We start from the raw sequence: 20,767 nt of genomic DNA, 5'->3' as shown, positions 1-20,767 counted from the left end.
CATGTTACATCTCTTATAAGAGACACAGACTGTAGGAGGATTCCATTAAACTCGGAGACCTCTACTGCAGGGCTACAAGCACTGCAGAAATGCACAAGTGGAGAACAATGTCCTTCAGATGGTGGATAATTTGAGATTAAGATTAGCTTTTATCAGGGCAGCTCCAGCTCTGTCAATTAGTCACAAATGGAAAAAACCTCCATCAGAGGTCACGCTTGCAATGCCAGCACTTTACAGGCTCTGCCTATCCACACAGCATTTGAAGGTACTTTAGAATTGAGCTGATAAAATGAGAGGTTACCTTAAGGATTTCCATCTGTCTTTTTCTGTCTGGTTTTCCGGACTTTCACTTTCATAAGAAGCCAGATATAAACCTGGAAAAGTTAAAAATACGTTGTTTCAACAGAAACAGTAAATCCCTTTGTCTCTGCGTTCATGTATGTCCTATCCTGTAACAAAGTAAGGACAGCTTGTTATAAGTTTGTGGCTCACCACACTGCTGGCAACCAGCAGGACGCTGCTGCTTAGTTCACATTTCTATCTTTGGAAATCTGTTAGGTTAGCTTTGATGGAAGAGGAGCCCAGAGTTAATATATGCTGGCATGACCTGCTTATAATAATACCAAACAGTTAAATGATCTCCATAAAAAATGAGAGATTTGATATTGTAGCAAATAAACTATTTACATTCAAGACTATTCCCATCATTTAACACAACTTAATCTTCCTCAATCTTTTTAAGGCCTGACAGGACATGGTATCTTAAATGAATACAGAACAGCCTCAAGATAAGAATGAGTTACAGAAACCAGAGACGGAACACAGTAGAAGAAAATAAACAGGTCTCTTTTTCTGCAAAACTTTGCCATGAGGGTGAATTTTATGATACCAACATGCACCCAGACTGCACAGCTTCCTGGTGGTGCACTGATGTCTCACTGTTTAAAAAAAAATAATAAAATTAAGTGAGCTATAACTTGCATGCATATGTATTTCGTCATCTGACTGCTTGGTGATGCTTAATTCTTTAATACTGGAACCATCTCAGTATTGAAGTCTGTGCCCATTTTAACATGAAGTCAATGAATTGTAATGTATTTTTGTAATGAATTGTAATGAAGTAATGAAGTCAAGCCCATTTTAACATTAAACTGTTGGGCCTCTGCTCCTACATGCTGTGATGGGCCTACAGATGTATAGCAGTATGTCACATACCAGTGCAGCATCTGTCTAATACATTCTCCTGTCTTTTACTCAGGGTGATTCTGCTCACCACTATCCCCATGGGCAGCAGGGGAGGCCTGCTCTGGCTTCTACAAAGGACATCTACCAAAAACAGTATGAATGTGGCAGAGGATATGAGAAAGAAAATATGAAAACAATTAGTGGGTTGAGGTCACCCTTTGTTGGTTCACCAGCCTGAAATCTGCACTTTTAAACACCACTTGTGACTTGACTTTCACTTCATGTCCCTTCAGAGCCTAAATACAGAACAAATGCCTCCATGCTGTCTCCTTTCAATACATATTACTTTAATCACATTCATTATTCTATTTTGGCAGCTGTTTCTCTTAGTATTTAGGTAGGATTTTTGAGGCAGCATTTAGTGTTCTGTAGTAGTCTTTGAAAAGCTGTCTGGTGTGATTAACTTGGATCAGTATAGAAAACTGACTAAAGAATCAAGGAAAAAGAAACCCAACCCAGTATGGCCTATGGGAACATAGCTGTGGACAGTTTCTGTGCATGACAACACACCAAGAAGCAACCAACATGAAACAGTATGAAATGACACAGCCCGTTGTGCTGGGCAGCAGATTGAAAGAAGAAAAGAGAAGACACATAGAACTAAAAGTTAAACCAGAAAAACAATTTCAGAACAGCTTTTTTTTATAGCTGCAGCTTAAGTTAGTCACTAGAAAATATTCTTCTTAAAAAATCGTTTCTGTAAATATTTTTCTGCTGCAGTGAAGGAGGTCAGCTGAATGACCATAGCCTGAAGCTGTGTTCACTGAATAGATGACAGTGTTGGTCTGCAGAAGAGATGAGTCAGTCCCGGCTCCATCAATCACTGCATGAATTTGGCTAAGGGACAGCTGACATTCAGAGCAATCCACAACATGGTTCTATGGCCTCTTTTCTTGACTTCAAAAACAGGGCTACCACAACAGCTTCCTAGATAGCAGTGCCTTTTGGACAAGCTATGGAGTAGAGAAAAGTAATCAGACAGCAGCTTCATGAGGTAGAAGGCTTTATCTGCAAAAGCATGTTGGTAGTCTGGGGATAATAAACAAACTGCATGACAGGAAGGCTAGGAAGGAAATGGGACTGGTCAGTGAGAGAGATCACCCGAGATGGGTCAAGATGTTAACTGGTAGTGATAAAGAGACATTTTTTCAGTGATTAGAGGTTGTACAGTCTTACCATCTTCAGTAAAAATGGGAGCAGTGTGCAGGTAGTGGATTATGTTAGCATCTTGTTCAAAGGGACATTCCACTTGCTTCCATGTTATAAATTCTCCTACTTGCTTAGCCAGTTCCAGGAATTTCTGTAAACATAAACCCATTCCATTCAGATACAGTTCCACTTTCTCACTTAAACAACCACATCCAAGCAGCAGATCAGGATGTAGGGTCCCTGACCACAAGGACATTGAGAAAAAGGAGTCTCGGATCTTTTAGATTGGTAGATTTTCTCTGCTCGTTTGCTGGGGAAAGAAGGAAGAAAGGGTGTGCTCCACTCCTCCTTGCAAGTAGTCTCAGTTTGTATTTAAGTGAAAATGTATCCATGAACAAAGCTATGGGCATAAACTTCGAGGGACCAGAATTAGACAAGTTACCTAAGGTGGAGGGACTCCAATTCCTCACAACTCTTTAGGCCTTCTAACAGTAAATACACATGGCAAAAAAGTTCTGATATAACTCGAGGGGATGCTAGGCTCTATCTTATGCATTGCTCACTATCTCACAATGGCCCCAGCAGAAGGACAAATGTAATGCAACTGACCAAAGAGATGCTGAAGAGCTGATTTACAAAGAATCTGAGAGCCAAAGAACTGTTTTCTCATTGACATGGGGCAGCTCTTTCGAAAGCACTTCATCTCTATCCCCATCAGAATGCAAGAACACAGCAACTGCAGCCCACAGCACAACATAAGAATGTGAGTGCCTACACACAGCCACCAGCAACAAACTGCACGAATGTAAACCACCCTCCCCAGCACAGAACTGCAACCACTCAGGATACGTAGCCACCCAGTGCCAGGCTGTGGGAGGGTATTCTGCTTTCGCTGATAGAAATTCTTCTGTGTAAAAATTTAGAGCAACAGATTATACAATCAAATCCTTACATCAACAGCATGGCAGACTGCACTGTCATTCTGCTTCTGTATTCTCATTTTTGTCTATTGACCGCAACCAATTTCTGTCTTACTTTGCCAAGTCTTTTTATTAAAAAAGTTATTACAAAACAGATACAATGAATTATAAAACATTTTACACTGATTTATCTACATGTGCACCTTTTCCCTTGTTTTCTGAAAGTCGTCCTCCCCTCCAAGCCATAAATATAATCATGCATATTGCTGACATTGTATTTCCAGCAGCCAACCCGCGTGAAACAAGTCAGAACGGTCTGTTTGCAATGTCTATACAAAACGTATACATTATTTCTTTCAGAAAACATTCTGAGATTGGTTTAACCTTCAAGCAGTCACTTGAGATTGTCCCTTTTGGCATATTCAGCCTTTGTTGGGCTGCACTGAAATTGCAGGCACACAATCTTAGTGCTATCAGAATGAGATAAAAACATTTTTCAGATCTTACTTCAAAGTTGACGTGTCCATTTGGAAGGCGATTAGCACATCCTTCATTCAAAAAATAAATGTCTTTGATCAATAGGCTGAAGAAAGGGATCACAATCTGTGAAGAGAGATGGCATAACTATTATCTTTCCAGTTCAGTATTTTCTCTGCATGAAAGAAGAAATCAGTCAGGAGAGAAGAGAAAAAATAAGTATTTACTTTTCACTGTTTTGGGAACTTAAAAAGCAGCAGAGTGAGAAGCAAGCAAAAGGGCAGCAGGATAAAGGGACATCCTCAGCCATCAGGAGAACACTGAAAGGAGCATGAACTGAAAGCAAGAATCACTGAGCAGACAGCCATGACTATGAAAATACTGATAACTCAGTTTATTAACTTTCTGTACATCCACAGCATCACTGTCTGATGACAAGATCAGACAGCAAAGAACAAACAAACAAACAAAAAAAGCTACACAACCCTTCCTTTCTCTGCTGGGTCTTTACAAGCAAAGCTGTTGCATACAGAAATTGAGCAACGTAAAGGCAGCTGAGAACCAAAGAACCACTGCTGTCTCTGAACAAGGAAAACGATATCATGAAGTCAAAAGATACTCATGGAGAGCTGGAGCCAGGCCCTGATCCCCAGCTAGAAATTACTGCCAGGTTCTGAGTATTTTTTTTGCAGGCAGATACAAGCTTTTCTGCCCTGCTCTGCACTACTGGGGGCCGGGTCACATAAACTAAGAGCCTTGCTGGGAAGGAAGGTATATGAATGTGGGCTATGTGCCATGCTAATACAGCTACAAAGCCACCAGCCAGCTCGGAGCGTGGGCAGAGCTTGTTCTCATCTGCATCCAAAAGGAAGCAAAGACATTCCCTAGAATACAAATTCTCCACACATTTCCAAGGGATTTCTGTCTTTGGGTCAGTATTTATTTCCCTAATAAAAATATGCTGCACTGCATGCTTTGTTTTCCAAGTTTCTGTAGTAAAAGCAACAAAAGTGGATATAGTTACATTTCAGCGTTGGCTTCAATCCAGAGTCTTTGCTGGCATAAAGTCTGGGTTAGCGCCAGAAACTCAAATTTCACTCCCTTTTGATTCTCCCCAAACCATCCAACCCACCCACTTGCTGAAGGACAATTGCCTCCTGCAGAAAGAAGAAAGCTAATGAGCTCAGACCTGTTCTTCCTCCAAAGCATCACATGGCAACGACACACAGCGCTGCCCTGCACATCCTCCCAGCGTTCCAAAGCCAATCAGAGCCACGCCATTAACACTGTGCAGGGTGTCCCAGCGGAACGACTTAATTTTGGATGTGGCAGAGGTCAGCTGACTGCATAGATAAAACCAGATGGTTCCTAACAAGCACACCAAATTCTGCATGAAATGTCCTCCCTCCTTCATCGCCTGTTCTCTCACCCTGCACTTGGGCAGGTTTCTTTCTGCACTCCCAGCAGAGCACCTTGTGTCCCAGGGAGATGGGTGAAGCCTGCATCTTCGCATGTGCTTCTGTGGTGGCCATTTGTTGGGAAGAGGGGCAGAGGGGACTGGGATCTCAAACTGTTACAAGCACAAGTCAATCTGAAGCAAAATATTTTCTTCAATGAGAGAGCTTTGCTGCAAACATTTTCTATTAAAAAAATGATCGTGTGTCTTTAATTTTATTCAAAGTCAATAAAATAAATAATGAATAATATGGCTTACAGTAAGCAACAAAATTCCTTAATTCCTACAGCATGAATTACAAGATCTGCTGTCTCCATAAGATGCCCAGCATGACCAACTACCAAGTCAAATGCTTCAGCATTTTCTTGAACATAATGTTATGTTCACAAGGTAAACAGAATATGTTTTTTTCCTATGTAAAATAGATTCCTTTCAATTTAATAACCTCTCTGCTCTCCCTTAACCAGCTAGGGCTAGAGATATGTCAGAGATTGCAAACAACTGCAGGAAATTAAACAACAGAGCTGCTGACTTCAATATATATGATGGCTGCAGAAGAATTAAACTGCAGAAGGATCTCAGACTGATAGGTCCTTGCTGCATTGTGTGAGAGTTAAAAGGGTTTCTCCACTGCTAAAGAACATCCAAAGCCATTGTCTCTTCTTGAGATGTGCTCTTCAGAACAACTCAGCACTCCCTTCGCAGCTGAGTCAGCCTGCGACCAGCTGCTGATCTCATTTCACTGTAACTGCTGTGAGATTCCATTAGCTTCAGCAGATTTACATCAAATTCACAGGGATGTGAGATCAGCATTTGCTCTCGCTCCTCTAGTGAGAGAACATTTAATTCTGTATTATGCTCGTTCATGCAGTATGTACCTTAGCCACGCTGTGTAGTGATCACCCATTTATGACTATGTGCAATGCTAAAAAGAAACTCTCTTTCACAAAACAAAACAAGGGAACAGAATGGAGAAATAAGAAGATAAACAAGAAGTATGCAGGCACAAAACAGTAGGATGCTGCACTAACATCTCATGAATCTGATCAGAACGCTATGTATCTGCCACAGACAGTGGTGATTCAATTCTTGCTCAGCAGGATGGCAACAAATGAAATGAAAACATAACAGGACAGACTTTCACTCCAAATTTGCTGCAATGGGTTCAGATCACACTCTTTTGCATGACTTGTAGTAAATCATCTTTCTCTAATGTAAGTGGAGAACCACCTCATCACCTCTGAGTGCTGTGCCCTTTGCTCTGTATCTCAAATCACAGGCCGTACAATAAAGGCTTGTCTGCACAGAGAAGCTGCCTGGCATGGCTGCAACAAAGCACAGCTCCACCTGGGCCTGCCAGGCTGATGCTCCATGCCAAAATAAAAGTCATTTTACTCTGGAATACCTTTTCCTCTGGTTTATCAATCTAAACAGTGTGACCTTTCAAGAGGCACAGAGATGCTTGCCACAAAGTCATCCATTCTATGTGCTCTGCCTGCCCTGGCTTCCTGACAGCAAGTTCACAAAAGCCCTCTGATCCATTTCAAACCCCTTTCAGCTGCAGATTTACATTTCCATTGCATTTAGCAGTGCACAAACCTTGCACCGGTGCCCCCTGGAAAAGGGGACAGCAGAGCTTCAGTGACATTTTCAGTAGAGATGCACACCACTGATTTGCAGGTACACGAGATGTGGTCACACCTACCTTCTCCCTATTGCTGTGTGCAGTGAGGGACCTGTGAGCAGCCCCCCGCAATGCCGTCCTGTAGTTATAGAAGTTACCAGTGGGGTCCATCTGGTGCTAGATATACAAAAGACAACAGATTGGTTAGAAAGCAGCCTGAGTCCTCTGAAGACAGTTTTGCCCTTAGTTGTACCAAAACTTGAACAGAGCCAAGCCTCCATCTTCAAAAATACACATAGAAGCCCATGAACCACAAGCAAACAACACTGGCATCAGCTTGAGAAATGTTGCTTGTGTATCAGCCCATCCTCCCCAAGCCACTCGTCGCTTCCTTTTAGATTTTGAATATCTTTTTGCATGTAACATTCAAGTGCTCTGCTACCCCTCTGCACACCAGCAGCTTCACACTTTCTTCACCATCCTTTAGCAACTTCGGCCGGAATCCAAACCTCTGCCAGTGAAATGTGTCTACAAACATCTCATGCCTGGATGACAACGTGGAAATTCACAAACATACAAAAATAAATAGATAAATAAACAATTCAAGCAGCATGTCTTTACTGATGTACTTACTTCAAGAATGAAAAATTTGGCTGTTTTTACTTTTGACCAAGTCTTCTTTAACCGGGAAACAGGACTCATGTTCATTCCAGCTACGAGGGAAAAAGAAGAAAAAAAAAAAGCCATGGATGAGACTCAGACTTCCCCTTTTCCTTTTGCTACAGCCAGTGGAGACATCTGTTTAGGAGCTGTACTCACAAATGATTGCCATCAGTGAATTAAAGTTCCCTATGTTAAAGCACTCTCGGGCGACATCAATGAAGAATTCAATGACTTGTGCTCGCTGTTTCTTTTTTGCAGGCTGTAAATTAAAACAAGCGTTTGTAATGAGCATACACAGAACTGGAGGGCAGAGCAGGCTGAATGATAGCTTGTGTTCTAAATCCACATTTTGACTGGACTGGAATCACCCCACCTTCCCAAAGAAGATCTTCAGATGGCAATGCTTTCCAATCACAAGTTATGTAGGATATCCCACTACAATTCCTCCCTTCAAAGGAGAAAACATTCACTTCATTTTGATGGGGCCAACTGAACTAAACCCAAGTCTGCCAAGTTTAAAATCACAACAAACACAGCTCCAGTAATGGGCAGCAGGACAATGAGCTATGCAATGGGAATTCACATGCACAGCAGAGCTTCAGGATGACAGATAACAAATACTGCTCCACCAGAATCTTTTCCAGCAGAAATCTCACAGGATAATTCAATTTTTCCTCTTTTTCTCCCTGCAGGGTTCATTATTCCACACTGTGCTCCTACTACATCAATAGAGCAGTGTACCTCCATGTGTTGCCAGCTCTGTTTTGTAATCTGTTTGTCATTTATCAGCTTGCTCGTGTGAATGCAGCATTACTGAAACTTACTGTCAGATGCTTAGCTAGGTCACAAGAAATAAATCCCCAGGTTTGCTTATTAGTGTACCATCTGAAACTGGTACTGCAAGTTTGTGTAAAACGAGCTGCGTGCTTCCCACTTACCATGCAAATTTCTGTTGCTACGAGGTAGCAGAGCCTATTGAACCATTTCACATAGGCCTCAAGGTTACTGGTCTTCTGGTCACTGAAACAAGGCTGGAGAGGAAAAAAAACCACACAAAGACATGTAACTGCAGTTCAGTCAGCTGCCTGATTGCAAAATACCCATTACACGAAGGTAATCATTTGGCCACATCTCTCTCACATACAGAGAAGACTGTGCCTTAGCACAAGAAAAAAGCAAAAGAAAAAATAGTTCTAGTCGCTTCTCTATGGGAAAAAAATATATATTTCCCTTTAGTCTCCTGAGTGTTCAGGATAATAGGCTGTTGAGTGCCCCAGATCTCTCTTGCTGGCTGCACTGGAACAGAATGCTTACACACAAGGGAGACTTAACCAGTAAGAGTCACTGCAAAGAAACACATTTTTTACTTCTTACATGAAACTTCACGTAAATTCCCTCTGCTGATACAGGTGCAGATACTTGGCTGAACTCTTTGAATTACTTGATATCCAGACACTCTGACTTCAGCAGAGACACAGGGCAGTTCACACAGCCTGAAGACGCTGGTGGGCATCATAAGAACTCGACTCCTTTCTCCAGCCCTAAACTCTAAGACCCTCCATCGAGGACACCCTGCTCCCTCACGGTTCACATGATTTATGCGAACATTCAGTAGCATCCACTAGAGGGTATCAGAGAATACCAAATTTTTGTACTGTTCTGATGATCATCTCCCAGAGCTGCCAGAAATACACTCTGCTAAGAAAAAAAACCACAATGCATAAACACAGATCCACGGATGTCGATGAAATTACCCATATTATGTCAGTTAGGTGCCTAAAACCTGGGTCTTAATGTTACAGCAAGTTACCTTACATTAAGATTCTTCTAATTAAGGTAATTCAAAGGAAACATCCCTGCGATTCTGTATGCAAGCACATTTAGAAAAAGAAATCACAGTATGATGGTGTTAGGCCACCAATCTGAAGCCTGATGCTCCTAGCCATTTTATGGAAGGACTATCTATACAATAAATGAAGAAATAAATCAAAGCATCTCAAAAGTAAACGTTGGCAAGCAACACGTGAATGTCAAACTAAAAGAAATCCCAACACAGCCCCACTCCACTCATAGCAGTTCCTTTTCTTGCACTCTGTGGTATTTTTTTGCCCCCTGCTACCGCAGAAAAAATACACAAAACCTTGGTTTTGTTCTGAACATGGTATTTCCATCACAGCACTGCTGTTCCATGCCACAGCATAAGAACCACATCTAATGCCATCTAACTTGGTTAAAACGTGCACATTTAATGTCGAAACAGATTGCCTTTTAAAGGTTAAGCTTTATAAATGGCAACAACATTTAGCACCTCCCTAGCATCTTCCATCAGCAGCTCTCAAAGTGCTTGATAAACATTCATAATTGAAACTTTTGGAAGCCTTCATGCAAGAATGATATTTAAAATGATCTCCACCTGGAGGCAATGTGAACCAGAGCCAAAGCCCAGTGGTGTCACTCCACGTGAGGCACGTGCTGCTGTGCACAATGCTCTGCCAGGTCCCACACAATCTCTCAGCTGTAACACACCAGGGCATGGAGGATCTTCCAAGTCATCGCTGGGACCTTTTCTCAACCCAGGAAGAGGATGCTGACAAGTTGCAGACTACCCCTGCTTTCACCAGCTTGCTGACCTGAAGCCCACTAATTCTTTAGTGTCGTATCTTGTGTGAAAACATTAAGGCCTTTTTTTCTGTACTCAGTAGAGCCTATCTGAAGGAAGACATGCTTTGAACTTAGAAGTCAATGCAGTGGTGCATCCTTGCTTTGATATTTGCTCTCCACCTCCCACTCAAATCCTTCCTATCCACTATAGCAGATGTTTCTTCATATTCCTCTTCATATCTTGGTATTCGTCTGTTCTGCCACTACATTTGAAATTCCAGACAAATTCTACGCAGAGCTACAGCCACTGTTCCTGCTTCAGCTTATTACTGAACTTTTCCCTCTTAACATCCTTTCCCCTGCGTGGCTTTATGTAGTTTGACTTCATTCACTGCTGCCTCCCTCCTATCCTTCCAAAATTTACTCAGATTCAGAGCCTCCACTTGATCTCTTTCATTTTACTTCGTAACAGAGATGATGACTTCCTGAGACACTTCATTTGCAATCTCGTCCCTCATGCTCACAGTGGGTTACTGAAATCTCAGCTCCGGCTGCCCTGATATTTCACGTTTCTGACACATCTTTGTCACACACGGGTTCTTTCCTAAAGGATGTGATCAATATTCACAACACCTGAGACACCTCTGCCCATTCCTCTCTCCCTGAAACAAACTGCAGAATCTCTGTAACTCCAATACAAGAAGGAGAAAGCTCACGACTGCACATCTGGTCTGTTCATACCTCCCTCCCTTCACCTTTAGAAGTTATTTTGGTGCTTTTTGGAAAACATTTTAGCAAGAAGTCTTCCTCTGTCTAATGATGCAATTTTGCCATTGATAGATGATCTCAGTGGGAGCCCTTTTGTGGTTCTGGGTAAGAATTTTCCATCCTCTTTCTTTTCTCGTCAGCATATGAAATACCAAACTTTTGCTCTCCAGCTGGAATTCTCTTTCCTTACTGAAGCACTCATCGAAATGTTGCTTCAAACCCCACTGGAACTCATGGAAAGACTCCAACTGGCTTCCAAGAACTCTGGAGGAAACCCTGATCAGGCACTTCGTTCCCTGCAGCGCTCCGGGTTAAAAGCTATTGTATATAGAGAGGAGAGAACGTTGATTCATGACGCACTGACTCAGAACTGCGTTGTCTGGGCACACACTGTGGCCATTACATCACGGCCAGAGTCCTTATGCCTTTAACATTAGGAACAGACATTTCCAGGTTCCACGCAGCTACAAGTTGCTTGCCCTGGCCAAAACAGGTGAAGAGGAAGAGCCAAAGGCCAGAAATTCATTGTGTAGGCCAGTCTCTGGCTGGGACACATTCTCACCATGAAGGAATGGCAATGAACCCACCAGCTAGAGCTCCACCAACAGGTCCATCCTTGCTGTGAGAATACAGCCCTGCTGGCTGCCTTTGCCCTGGTGATGTCCCAGGCTTGCTCTTCTGGCTTACATCAGTTTCCGTTGGAAATATTTCTTATGTAGACAGAACATACCTTGGTGCCATCCAGAGGATCCTTGTGTACAAATGCCTGCACAAACTCCTCAGGTCCGATGTGACTTAACCTCTCCTATTAGAGAGACACAAAGACAGGAAGAAATGAGAAAGCCTGTTGTCCACAATGCCTGTTGTTTCTCTTCATAAAACACTGCCATTATCTTTAAGTTCTGAATGGTGTTGTTGAACTTGTAGACAGCCAACTAGCATGAGATGCTAACACTGATAAGAACAATTAGAGTTATTCCAGCAGAAAATATAAAGTGTACATCTTGTAAGTGAGAAATCACAGCAAGAGCTCTCTTCAGTGCTCAGACAGAAAGGTGCTGATGCTCGAGGCCTCATCTGGGAGCTGCAAGACCTCAGTTGCATGCCTGGAGCTGCCACAGACCTACTGCTGCCCAGCATTTCTCAATGGCTGTGTTTCCCAGTTGTTCAAATGGCAGAAATACTGAGCTCTGGTAACCATAGCAATTCGTTGGCAGCTGCGCAGTGCTCTGACCCTGCCTCCCTACCAGCCAAGCTCAGGTGATGCCCTGGGGGGCTGGCTGTGTGCCACTGGGGAAAGCAAGAGAGATGTGTGTGCTTAGATTACAGTCATTGCTCACTCTGGAGAGCATCCCAGGCATTACCCAAAACAAGAGCGAATAAAGCACCCGGATCTCTCTTGATAAAGGACAGTCCACCAGATCCTGAACAAATGTGGCAATTTCAGTCAGACCAGCAGCCACTGTTTGGAAAGAAGAGCGGTCTATTCCTCTGCATCAGGACTAAAAGACCACAGTAAGCACTGTGGACTAAAAAAAATATGCTGTCGCTCATGATCCAGCCTCTATGGGAGCTCCCTTTGGTTCCCCAGTGGGCCCACCTTGCTGATACTTTGTTTTGTGGAAGGTTTATTCAGCACTGGCAATGACAGCCTTGAAGGAGCCAAGCAGCTGTCAGTGCTTCTGAAATGTACTGTCAGGGCAGGTGTGTTTGGGTGTTACAGCAGTGTGTGCTGACTGCTAACACAGCTTCACCGCCACCAGTGGGAACTCAGCTATTTCTCTGAGATTTGGTATCTATCATATTGATTAACCTAAAAGCTACCTAGAAAAATATGTGAAGTAAGATTTGGTGTTTTACAGCAGTCACAATTAATTATAATAGCTGCCATCCAGCCTATTCAGCCTATCTTAATGAACTACACCCTCAGAGCTATGTTTTCAAATATGCTCTTTAACTCCCTTTGACTTCTACTTTTGCCCATTAGCACAATTCTATTGGAATAAGACAGAAGATCATTTACATTGTCTATAAAAGGAAGAATCTAGCAGCAGTGACTGAGCTAGAGATGGGCACAGCCCACAACAGAACAGCCTAGGAGTCAGCAGATGGGGGCTGGTTTCCTCGATATCCAAGGAAACCATTACTGTACAGTCTCCAAAACGCTTTGGTATGAAAACTAAGTCATTAAAATGATCCCCAGGTTACAAGATCTCAAAGGCAGTATTTTCAATGACACAGGAAATACGTTCCTTCTTATTTGCCGTGCCCTTTAACACGCTTATTAGAAAAATATTTGCAGTAGGTTGTAGGTCACACGAAGTATTTCAGTAGAAATACTGTGGAATTTGTACAGCCGAGTCATAGGACACTCGAGTAGCATTAAAATCAGTGGTAGTTTTGTGTAAGTGAAAATGTTATGGCTGTTCTTGAGGTATTCCTCTTGTCTTCTCACCATGCCACTGGTGCCTGTACAGAGCTCTTAAACAGAAATAACTGTTATTAAATACAGAAATACTTCTTGCTAACAATTAAGTATCTGACAGTTTCAGTGCAATGCATTTGGTGCACCAGATGCAGTAAGTGAAAGAGAAGGTAGGGAGCAATGATTAAAGTGGCATGAAAATCTTTGGGTGTATCAGTTTTAAAAGTGTAATCTGAATAGAGGGAATCCTTGGAGAACACTTGTATTGTAGAGGAAAGGAAAAGCAAGAAAAAAACTCCGGGCAGAAGGACTTGTACTTCCTGGCTTAAACTACGTACAGCTAAGAGAGCCAAAGCTGCATGTTCTGAAAACTAATCAAGGTGAGAAGATGATCCAAAATTAGGGCATTTCCGAGCTATCCCACTTCTTCACAAATACAATAGGAGCTACTTTCAGAATCCCTACATTTAACTCCACAATATTCTCTCCAAACCACAGTCCATTTTATGGTTAATTTTCCCAGCCTTCCTCTCTGGAATGAACACTGTCCACAGGAGGACAGGCAGTAGAAAGCCATTACAATATCAAAAGATCTGCAGATGGCAGCAATAACATTTTGTGTTCTGCAAACATCCATGGAGGACCTGAACCTGGCAGAAAGGTGTGCAACACAACGCTCTGGCAAAGATTTTGGTACTGCAATTGGTGCATTTATCATCCAGAGACTGATGGAGAGTGGACTGCACTTCCAAGGAAGGAAACAGCGGGGCTTTGTTTGGGGGTGGGAAGCTTTTCTGATATTTGCACACCCTTGTATGTCCACGCTCAAAGTAAAAAGGGGAAGAAAGAAAAAGGCAGCTCAGATGCTTTATGTATCTGTGGGAATGGATTTGAGTATAAAACTTCTTCCCGATTAACAAACGGGCTGACGATCAGCCATTTCAATGGCACCTTCAGTTTTTATAGCTCAAAGCAAGTACCTTACAGAAGCCTTATTCACCTTCCTGGAACAAAGACTCATATTTAATGACAAAGCAAGCTCAAAAGGTAAAGTGACATGCCCCAAAATGCACAGAAACACTCTGGTAATTTCTCACTTCCCATGCATCTCTTAACCTTTCAGACCCTGCCTCATACTGCAGTGCTGATACAGCAGTGTGATGTGCTGCAGCAGCGCAGACGCTTTTTGGTTGTGCCTGGAATACTTAGCAGCTGATGGCTTAAAATAATATCTCTGACTGTGAAAGTTGGAAACCATGCCCACTTACCAGCTCCACATGTGTCAGCTGCTGAGCCAGAGTGTAAGGGTCACTGCAGACGCTCAGGATTTCTCTCTGAATTGATGGAGGTTTACTTTTAAAGGCAACCAGCTTATCAGAGACAGCAGCATTGATCTTGACAATCCCTTCTTGCCCATGGCTGAGGGTGGCAAGCTTCTGATTCAGGGTCTGCAAAAGCTGATTCATCTTTTTCCAGTAGGCCTGGAGAGACAGGGAGAGAAAGAAACGTAAACCACCCACAGAACTTGATGAAGGTATGTTTTTGTGCTGCATTTTACCTTCTGCAAAGTATTCCTAAGCCAGCAACAGGTTATCATTTTATTTTCAACATGCCTATTTCAGAACAATCAGTTGGCTTAATTACAGTACTGTGCTCCAGACCACAGAAACAGACTGCAGTCTAGAGAAGAGGCAAGCAGGACTGGTGGGCTGGGCTGGCACTAATACTCGCTTATTGCTGCCAACACCCATGCTGCAGGGAGCAGAGGAGATGGAATGCTACAACATGAGTTACTGCAGCTTTCTGGAGCACAGCAGCATTTGGTACTCATCCTTTATGTCAGCGACATGTTGCCTGAGAGCTCTACCTGTTAACAGTTGCTAGTCAACTCTTATTTATTGAGAATAAGAGGTGCTTTTAAAGCATTTCTCTCCGTCCTTCTTTGCTGAGAGCAGCTAAGCACACTGTTACTTTTTACCCAGTTGGAGTAGCTTTGAGTATTTAATATCCAAAATGTTAATTGCCAGTGAAAGATGCTCAGAAGATATTCCAGGCACAGCCATACGCTCAGCAGGATGATCATTACTCAGTTGTGCAGGTTCCTCTCAAAGATGGAGCAGCTCTTTGCAGGAAAAGAGCAGAGCTGCTGGCCATGGAGGACGGGTAGATAAAAATGCTTTCAACTCCTCGTGACTGACAGATGCAGACATCATAAAACTGAGAGTACTGGTGGATGGGCTCTAAAAACAAGGATTAATTGGAGAAGTCCTTGGGCTAAAACTTCACACCATACTGAGGTGTTCCTCGACAGCCAGGCTTTGTAGGCTCTTCCAGCCAAAGAAGCATCAGGCATGGGTACGGCAGCTCAATTTCACAGAGCAGTCGCTTGGGAAAACAGCTTCCAGGCTGGCCTACTACCAGCTCCAATCCCAGCACAAAGGTATCCAGCTGCTCACAAGTGGGATATCTCCTCGCTCTCTATCTGGGCAGATTTCAGTAACATCACGTTGTCAGTAACATCTGTTTGTAACAGGCCAGTGTGAAACCAGAGCCAGCACGGAGCCCTCTTCTCTTACATCTGTACTGTACAGCAGAGGTACACCCTGTACTCTCCATGCAGATTTTATCATCGCATCAGGGACCTGGCTGGAGTTTGACATCTCATGAAGGCCAACACACACCTGAGTCACAGCCCAGTACACACTTGGGAATGGTTTAGAAACAGCTTGTGTCTTCTCCAGACTTTTCTAGGTGGTAGGCAGTCTTCAGTTTTAGCTGCTGAGGTCAATATTCTTGTACACATAGCATACCTCCTGCATTCTGGAAGTAGTGAAGAATAACATGCTTCCCTGAACCCTGTTTCCATCACACGTCTGAGGCTGGGAACCCTCAAAAAATTACAAGCGCTTCAGCATTTGCTGCAGTGTTTGGCCATATTCGTACAGCTCTTCCAACAGAAGTTTTCACATCACTGAGGTACCTTTCAGTTCACCCAAAGACGACATTCTTTTGAGCCAGGCTGGAGCACGGGCCAGAGAAGCAGTATACAGTCAGGCTATCTTGCAAAACAGAGACAAAACAGAGTAAATGAAGCAATGACCCAGGAGGCAGGAGGGACTTGTCTTGGGAGAACATCCACACAGGTCTCAAAATCATGGAGCACGAGTGAAAAATCAAGTGAGGAACAAATCACTGAAAACAGGTTTTTAGAAAATAAAAACTGTTCTTTCCGTTCCTGATGTGTACTAGCTGCAAGGAGAACAGACTGCTGGTCTTCATGCAATTCCTCACCCAAGCAGATGATCAGACTTTTGATTTACAAAGGTCATCCTGAACCCAAACTGCTGAGTACCATCTAAATACTTCTCCAGTTTACGTCCAGGTGTGTTTGCAAAACTCAGCACAGCTTATCAAGTTCTATGATTAGAATGCTATTATTAGTGGAAACTTAAATAAGGGAATATTTCAGCATTCTGTGAACACATTTTGTAAACGTGGAAATTACTTTTACTAAAGTAGAAGTTTTCTGTGACATATAAAGCATTTGGCTACAGAACTTTCAGCAGAAAACCCAGTTCTCTTTCAGAAATGAGACCGGATAAGGAATCTTTGCCCACTGAATTCTTCACTGTTGGGTGAAAAGCTAAAAAGCAGAATAGTTTGAAATGCATTGATGTTTAGTGGATCTCTCAACAAACAGTCATCAAAAGATCTATTTCCATCTAATTTCATAGGGAATATGGCACAAAAAGATAGATACAGACAGACAACAGTAACCAAAGGACTGAGAAACACAAACAGATAGCAGAATGAAATGAGAGACAGATAAAAATAATTCATAGAATAAAGTTCTTGAGGAGACTCACCTAGAAACCTTACTGTAGGTTGGAGGAGAGAAAAATTAAGCCTGTTTTTGTTGCTTTAAAAGCATTTCCTGCTTTCTTTAAATTATGTTCACTAATTGAAAACAATATTGTTCATTACCTTCAGTGTGCTGATAATTACCTTGCCACAAAGTGACCCCCCATTGTACAGGAGCTGCATGCTGGACTCTTATCATCTATTTCACTGCGTTGCCACATTAACAGTCAAAAGAAGCATACTTCTGTTTAATATTAAAAGCAAATGTTTCATTCTTAACTGGGAAAGTTTCTCTGAAGAAGGCAGGCATCAGCAGGTGGCTTAGGAGCTCAAATTTTAATTAAAATTTCTAACTCTAAATGCAAATCACAGCACTTACCAAGAAATGCTTCTCAGCATGGACACCTTTATAAGCACATCACAGAGCCTTTGGAAAGTGGACTCTACAAAGGACAGAAGCATACACTGCAGGGGAAAATCCTGCATTAACCTACATGGACTAGATGACCTCACAAATCTTTCAAGCTTTAATTTCTGTGGTCCACAATGGGAACAACTTTTTGCAAACATCTGATGGGCACAAGCACTCTTTCATGCTGCTCCTTAAAAAAAAGAAAAGAAATTTCTATCTGCAGGATATGAGCTGTTCCTTAAATTAATTATTGATTTTGCTCAGGCATAATCACTTGTAATTATGGGTCTAGTAGTATTTGTAAAACAGTGATCTGAAGCCAGTCCAGTCAGAGGTCCACCAAAGCACCCACGAACATCAGCGTGTAGCTACGCACCTTCCAGAGCAAAGGTGTGCAGCGTTGGTCCAAGTTAGGCAAATAAAAGCCTGCTTTGTACACAGAAGGCTGATCTTACCCTGGAAAAGGCGGCTCTTTTCCAGAGCAGCAACTTAACATGAAGCAGTTGCCTTTAAAAGGGTTTTCTCTGTTCCCTTAAAGGCCCTGCTGACTGCCCTATGGGCTGCTTCCCTCTTTTCAGCATACAGAACTTGGGCAGGTCTGTACAGGTTTCTCTCACTTCAGATGCTGATGCCCTTTTTTGTGGTGGCTGGCTGAAACAAGTTCATTGCCAGGGAGAGTTTCAACTGCTCTAATCAATGAAGCCGAGGTCACCATTGCCTCTTCTGGCAGCCTTTTTTGTTTCCTCCACCTCCAGTGAAGCACCACACAACTTCCCCTTCCCATCCTCCATCCTTGCAGCCAGTCAGCAGAGCCGTGCCAGCCTACAGCCACCCAGAGCTGCCAGCCCAGCCCAAAAGCAGCTGTTTCCATTGCTCTCATGTTTCATGTGGGTAGGAGGCTCCAACTTCCTTTTCCTTACACTGCAACTCTGCTAATTCCTTTTTTTTGACTCTACGGGTGCTGTGCTTTTTGTCATACTGAAGTGCATACATCTGTGTCCTGAAACCAGGCCTTGGGGCAGCCCATGGAACTGAGTTCCCATGGTTAACCCAGACGTAATTAGAGCTCTATATGCTATTTGCTCTTATCCTTGTTATTTTCACAGACTTTGTGGTACTTTTAATGTTTCTGAATTAACCTATGGGTTTCACCCACCTGAGTTTACAAGCAGGTCTCCCAGATGTTCTGTTCCACGTGTCCTGCTCTGCCACACACACAGCTCGTTCATTTGACTAACAGGACCTACCATCTAAACTGAGTTTCTGCCCATAGGGCCACACACTGCTGTCTTCTGCCACTTCTATGCTCCCAGAGAAGTTACATGTCCATAAATATGCTTTTTTTTTTTAAAGGTAAGAGCGCTCCCTCACTATCTCACAATATCAGCAAAACAGACTGGATTCAACAGAAGCTGTCTTGGCCCATAGATCACATGGACTTTGATGGGGATCCCAGTGGCACCAGACTGCCATTCTGTGTCTACCTGCCTTTTGTCTGGGTGCCAGCTCTACAGCATCAACCAGCTCAAGCAACAGCATCTGTGAACTCTCTCACAAAAGGCAGGAATGTGTAAACCAAACCCGTTTGATTCACTAATGAAAAAGATGGCAAAATGCAAAGATTGTTTTACAAGTTACCAGACTGAAGACACGAAAGGTAACAAAAAGGACAAAAACACCCCGTGGTGATTCCACTTTTACAACCACTCATTTTCTTAGAGATAGAAAGCCTTTATCAGGTTCCTTCAAGCCAATAATAGTATTTTTTTAGCCCCACAACATCACTTGATGACTGCCTGTTTCTTCCTCTCTCACACACTACCTCAAACACCCTGAAGTGCTCCCTAAGCCATTGCTTGTGCAGGGTGGTTGCTCTCGAGTCATGATACTTCATTCTTCTTATAGATTGTAACTTGGGAGATCACACCACTCTTGCTGTTTGAACTCTAACCACACTTTCGGTGCATGCTATGTCTCAGATCTTCTATCATTGAGATGGGAATAGTTTTCTTTTAGAAACAAAGGTGCAGAAGATGGGTTCTGCTGATCACTGTGATGTATCCCCAAGTCACTGCCACAAGAGAGACGTGGTTTTCAGCAAAGCTACTAGAGGTTTTAACCATTAGGGGAGAACAAAACGGATTTTCCAGAGAAAGTGGAAAACATCAGGAGGAAAAGAAAGAACCAAGTGGGAAATTGCAGTTAACACTTTCACACAATGCCCCCCGTCAGACATCCTCACCTCATCACACGGGGCTATCCTGTGAATCATGTCTTTCAGATGGCCGATCATCCGCTCTTCCTGAAAGTCATACGGGAATGTTTCTGTCCACTCCGTCAGCAACTGCAAGATTTTGGGTCCAAATTTTCTGATCCGTGCCTGAAGTGAAACCCAGAATAAAGCACAGGGATTGAAACGTGTTTACTCATTGAAGTCCAGCATTTTTCTGAATGTGGGGCCAGATTTTCAAAGAAGGCACTTACAGTTGCACCTACAAAATCTGCACACATGCAAACAAATAGTGTAGTGCACAAATGACACATTTTGGCATGCAAAAATACCAGCACGTAGATGCATACACAGCTGTCTGTTTTATATGCAGATTGAAGTATTCTGCACATGCAATTGGTCTGTTGGTGCCTGGCTGGACATTTTGTTGGTGCAACCTTTGTACCTTTTTTAAAAACAACAGGCTCTTCTGATGGTTTGAACCATGTGTTCTTCCTTGATCACAACCCTCCTGTGCTTTCATCCACTTGTAAAACAAAACAAAACAAAACAAAAACCCTGACCGTAGTTTATCTCTTGACCAACAAAGTGGTGAATCTTGTTTCTTTTCTGTCTGGATGAAAAAAAAACACCTCAGTGACCAGGGGTGGCAGACAAAACATGAGGAAGAACTGATGGACACACCAGCATTTCATCAGCTTTACCTGAACTGGTGATAACACTGCTCTTCTCCAACACAAGCTTAAGGTCGTGATAAGACAAGGACACTCACTCACATAACACACAGCTGGTGCCCACTTTGCTTTTGGTGTGTTTTATCTGAGGATGCAGCAGCAAGAATAGTTAGGATGATACAGGGCAAGGAGGGAAATGTGGGGCACAGCACAACTGGTGCCTTAATATTATCTCAACAGACAGCCAGTGCAGCTGCTTCCA

General features: G+C 42.8%; 1 protein-coding gene across 1 annotated transcript in view; it reads right to left on the bottom strand.

The window, feature by feature from the left end:
- The window catches only part of RASGEF1C (RasGEF domain family member 1C), a 71,329-nt gene that overhangs the window by 7,425 nt on the left and 43,137 nt on the right, over positions 1-20,767 (bottom strand). The window contains exons 4-13 of the mRNA XM_052689970.1: positions 19,844-19,981; positions 14,597-14,809; positions 11,634-11,708; positions 8,473-8,565; positions 7,691-7,793; positions 7,505-7,584; positions 6,953-7,048; positions 3,822-3,917; positions 2,422-2,545; positions 302-374 (exon numbers count right to left, since the gene is read on the bottom strand). Of these exons, the coding sequence (XP_052545930.1) occupies positions 302-374; positions 2,422-2,545; positions 3,822-3,917; positions 6,953-7,048; positions 7,505-7,584; positions 7,691-7,793; positions 8,473-8,565; positions 11,634-11,708; positions 14,597-14,809; positions 19,844-19,981 (1,091 nt within the window). The remainder of the gene's footprint in view (positions 1-301; positions 375-2,421; positions 2,546-3,821; positions 3,918-6,952; positions 7,049-7,504; positions 7,585-7,690; positions 7,794-8,472; positions 8,566-11,633; positions 11,709-14,596; positions 14,810-19,843; positions 19,982-20,767) is intronic.

This window comes from Tympanuchus pallidicinctus, unplaced genomic scaffold (assembly GCF_026119805.1).
Source record: "Tympanuchus pallidicinctus isolate F22 unplaced genomic scaffold, pur_lepc_1.0 scaffold25, whole genome shotgun sequence".
NCBI lineage: Eukaryota > Metazoa > Chordata > Aves > Galliformes > Phasianidae > Tympanuchus > Tympanuchus pallidicinctus.
This window is presented reverse-complemented; position numbering and strand designations above follow the sequence as displayed.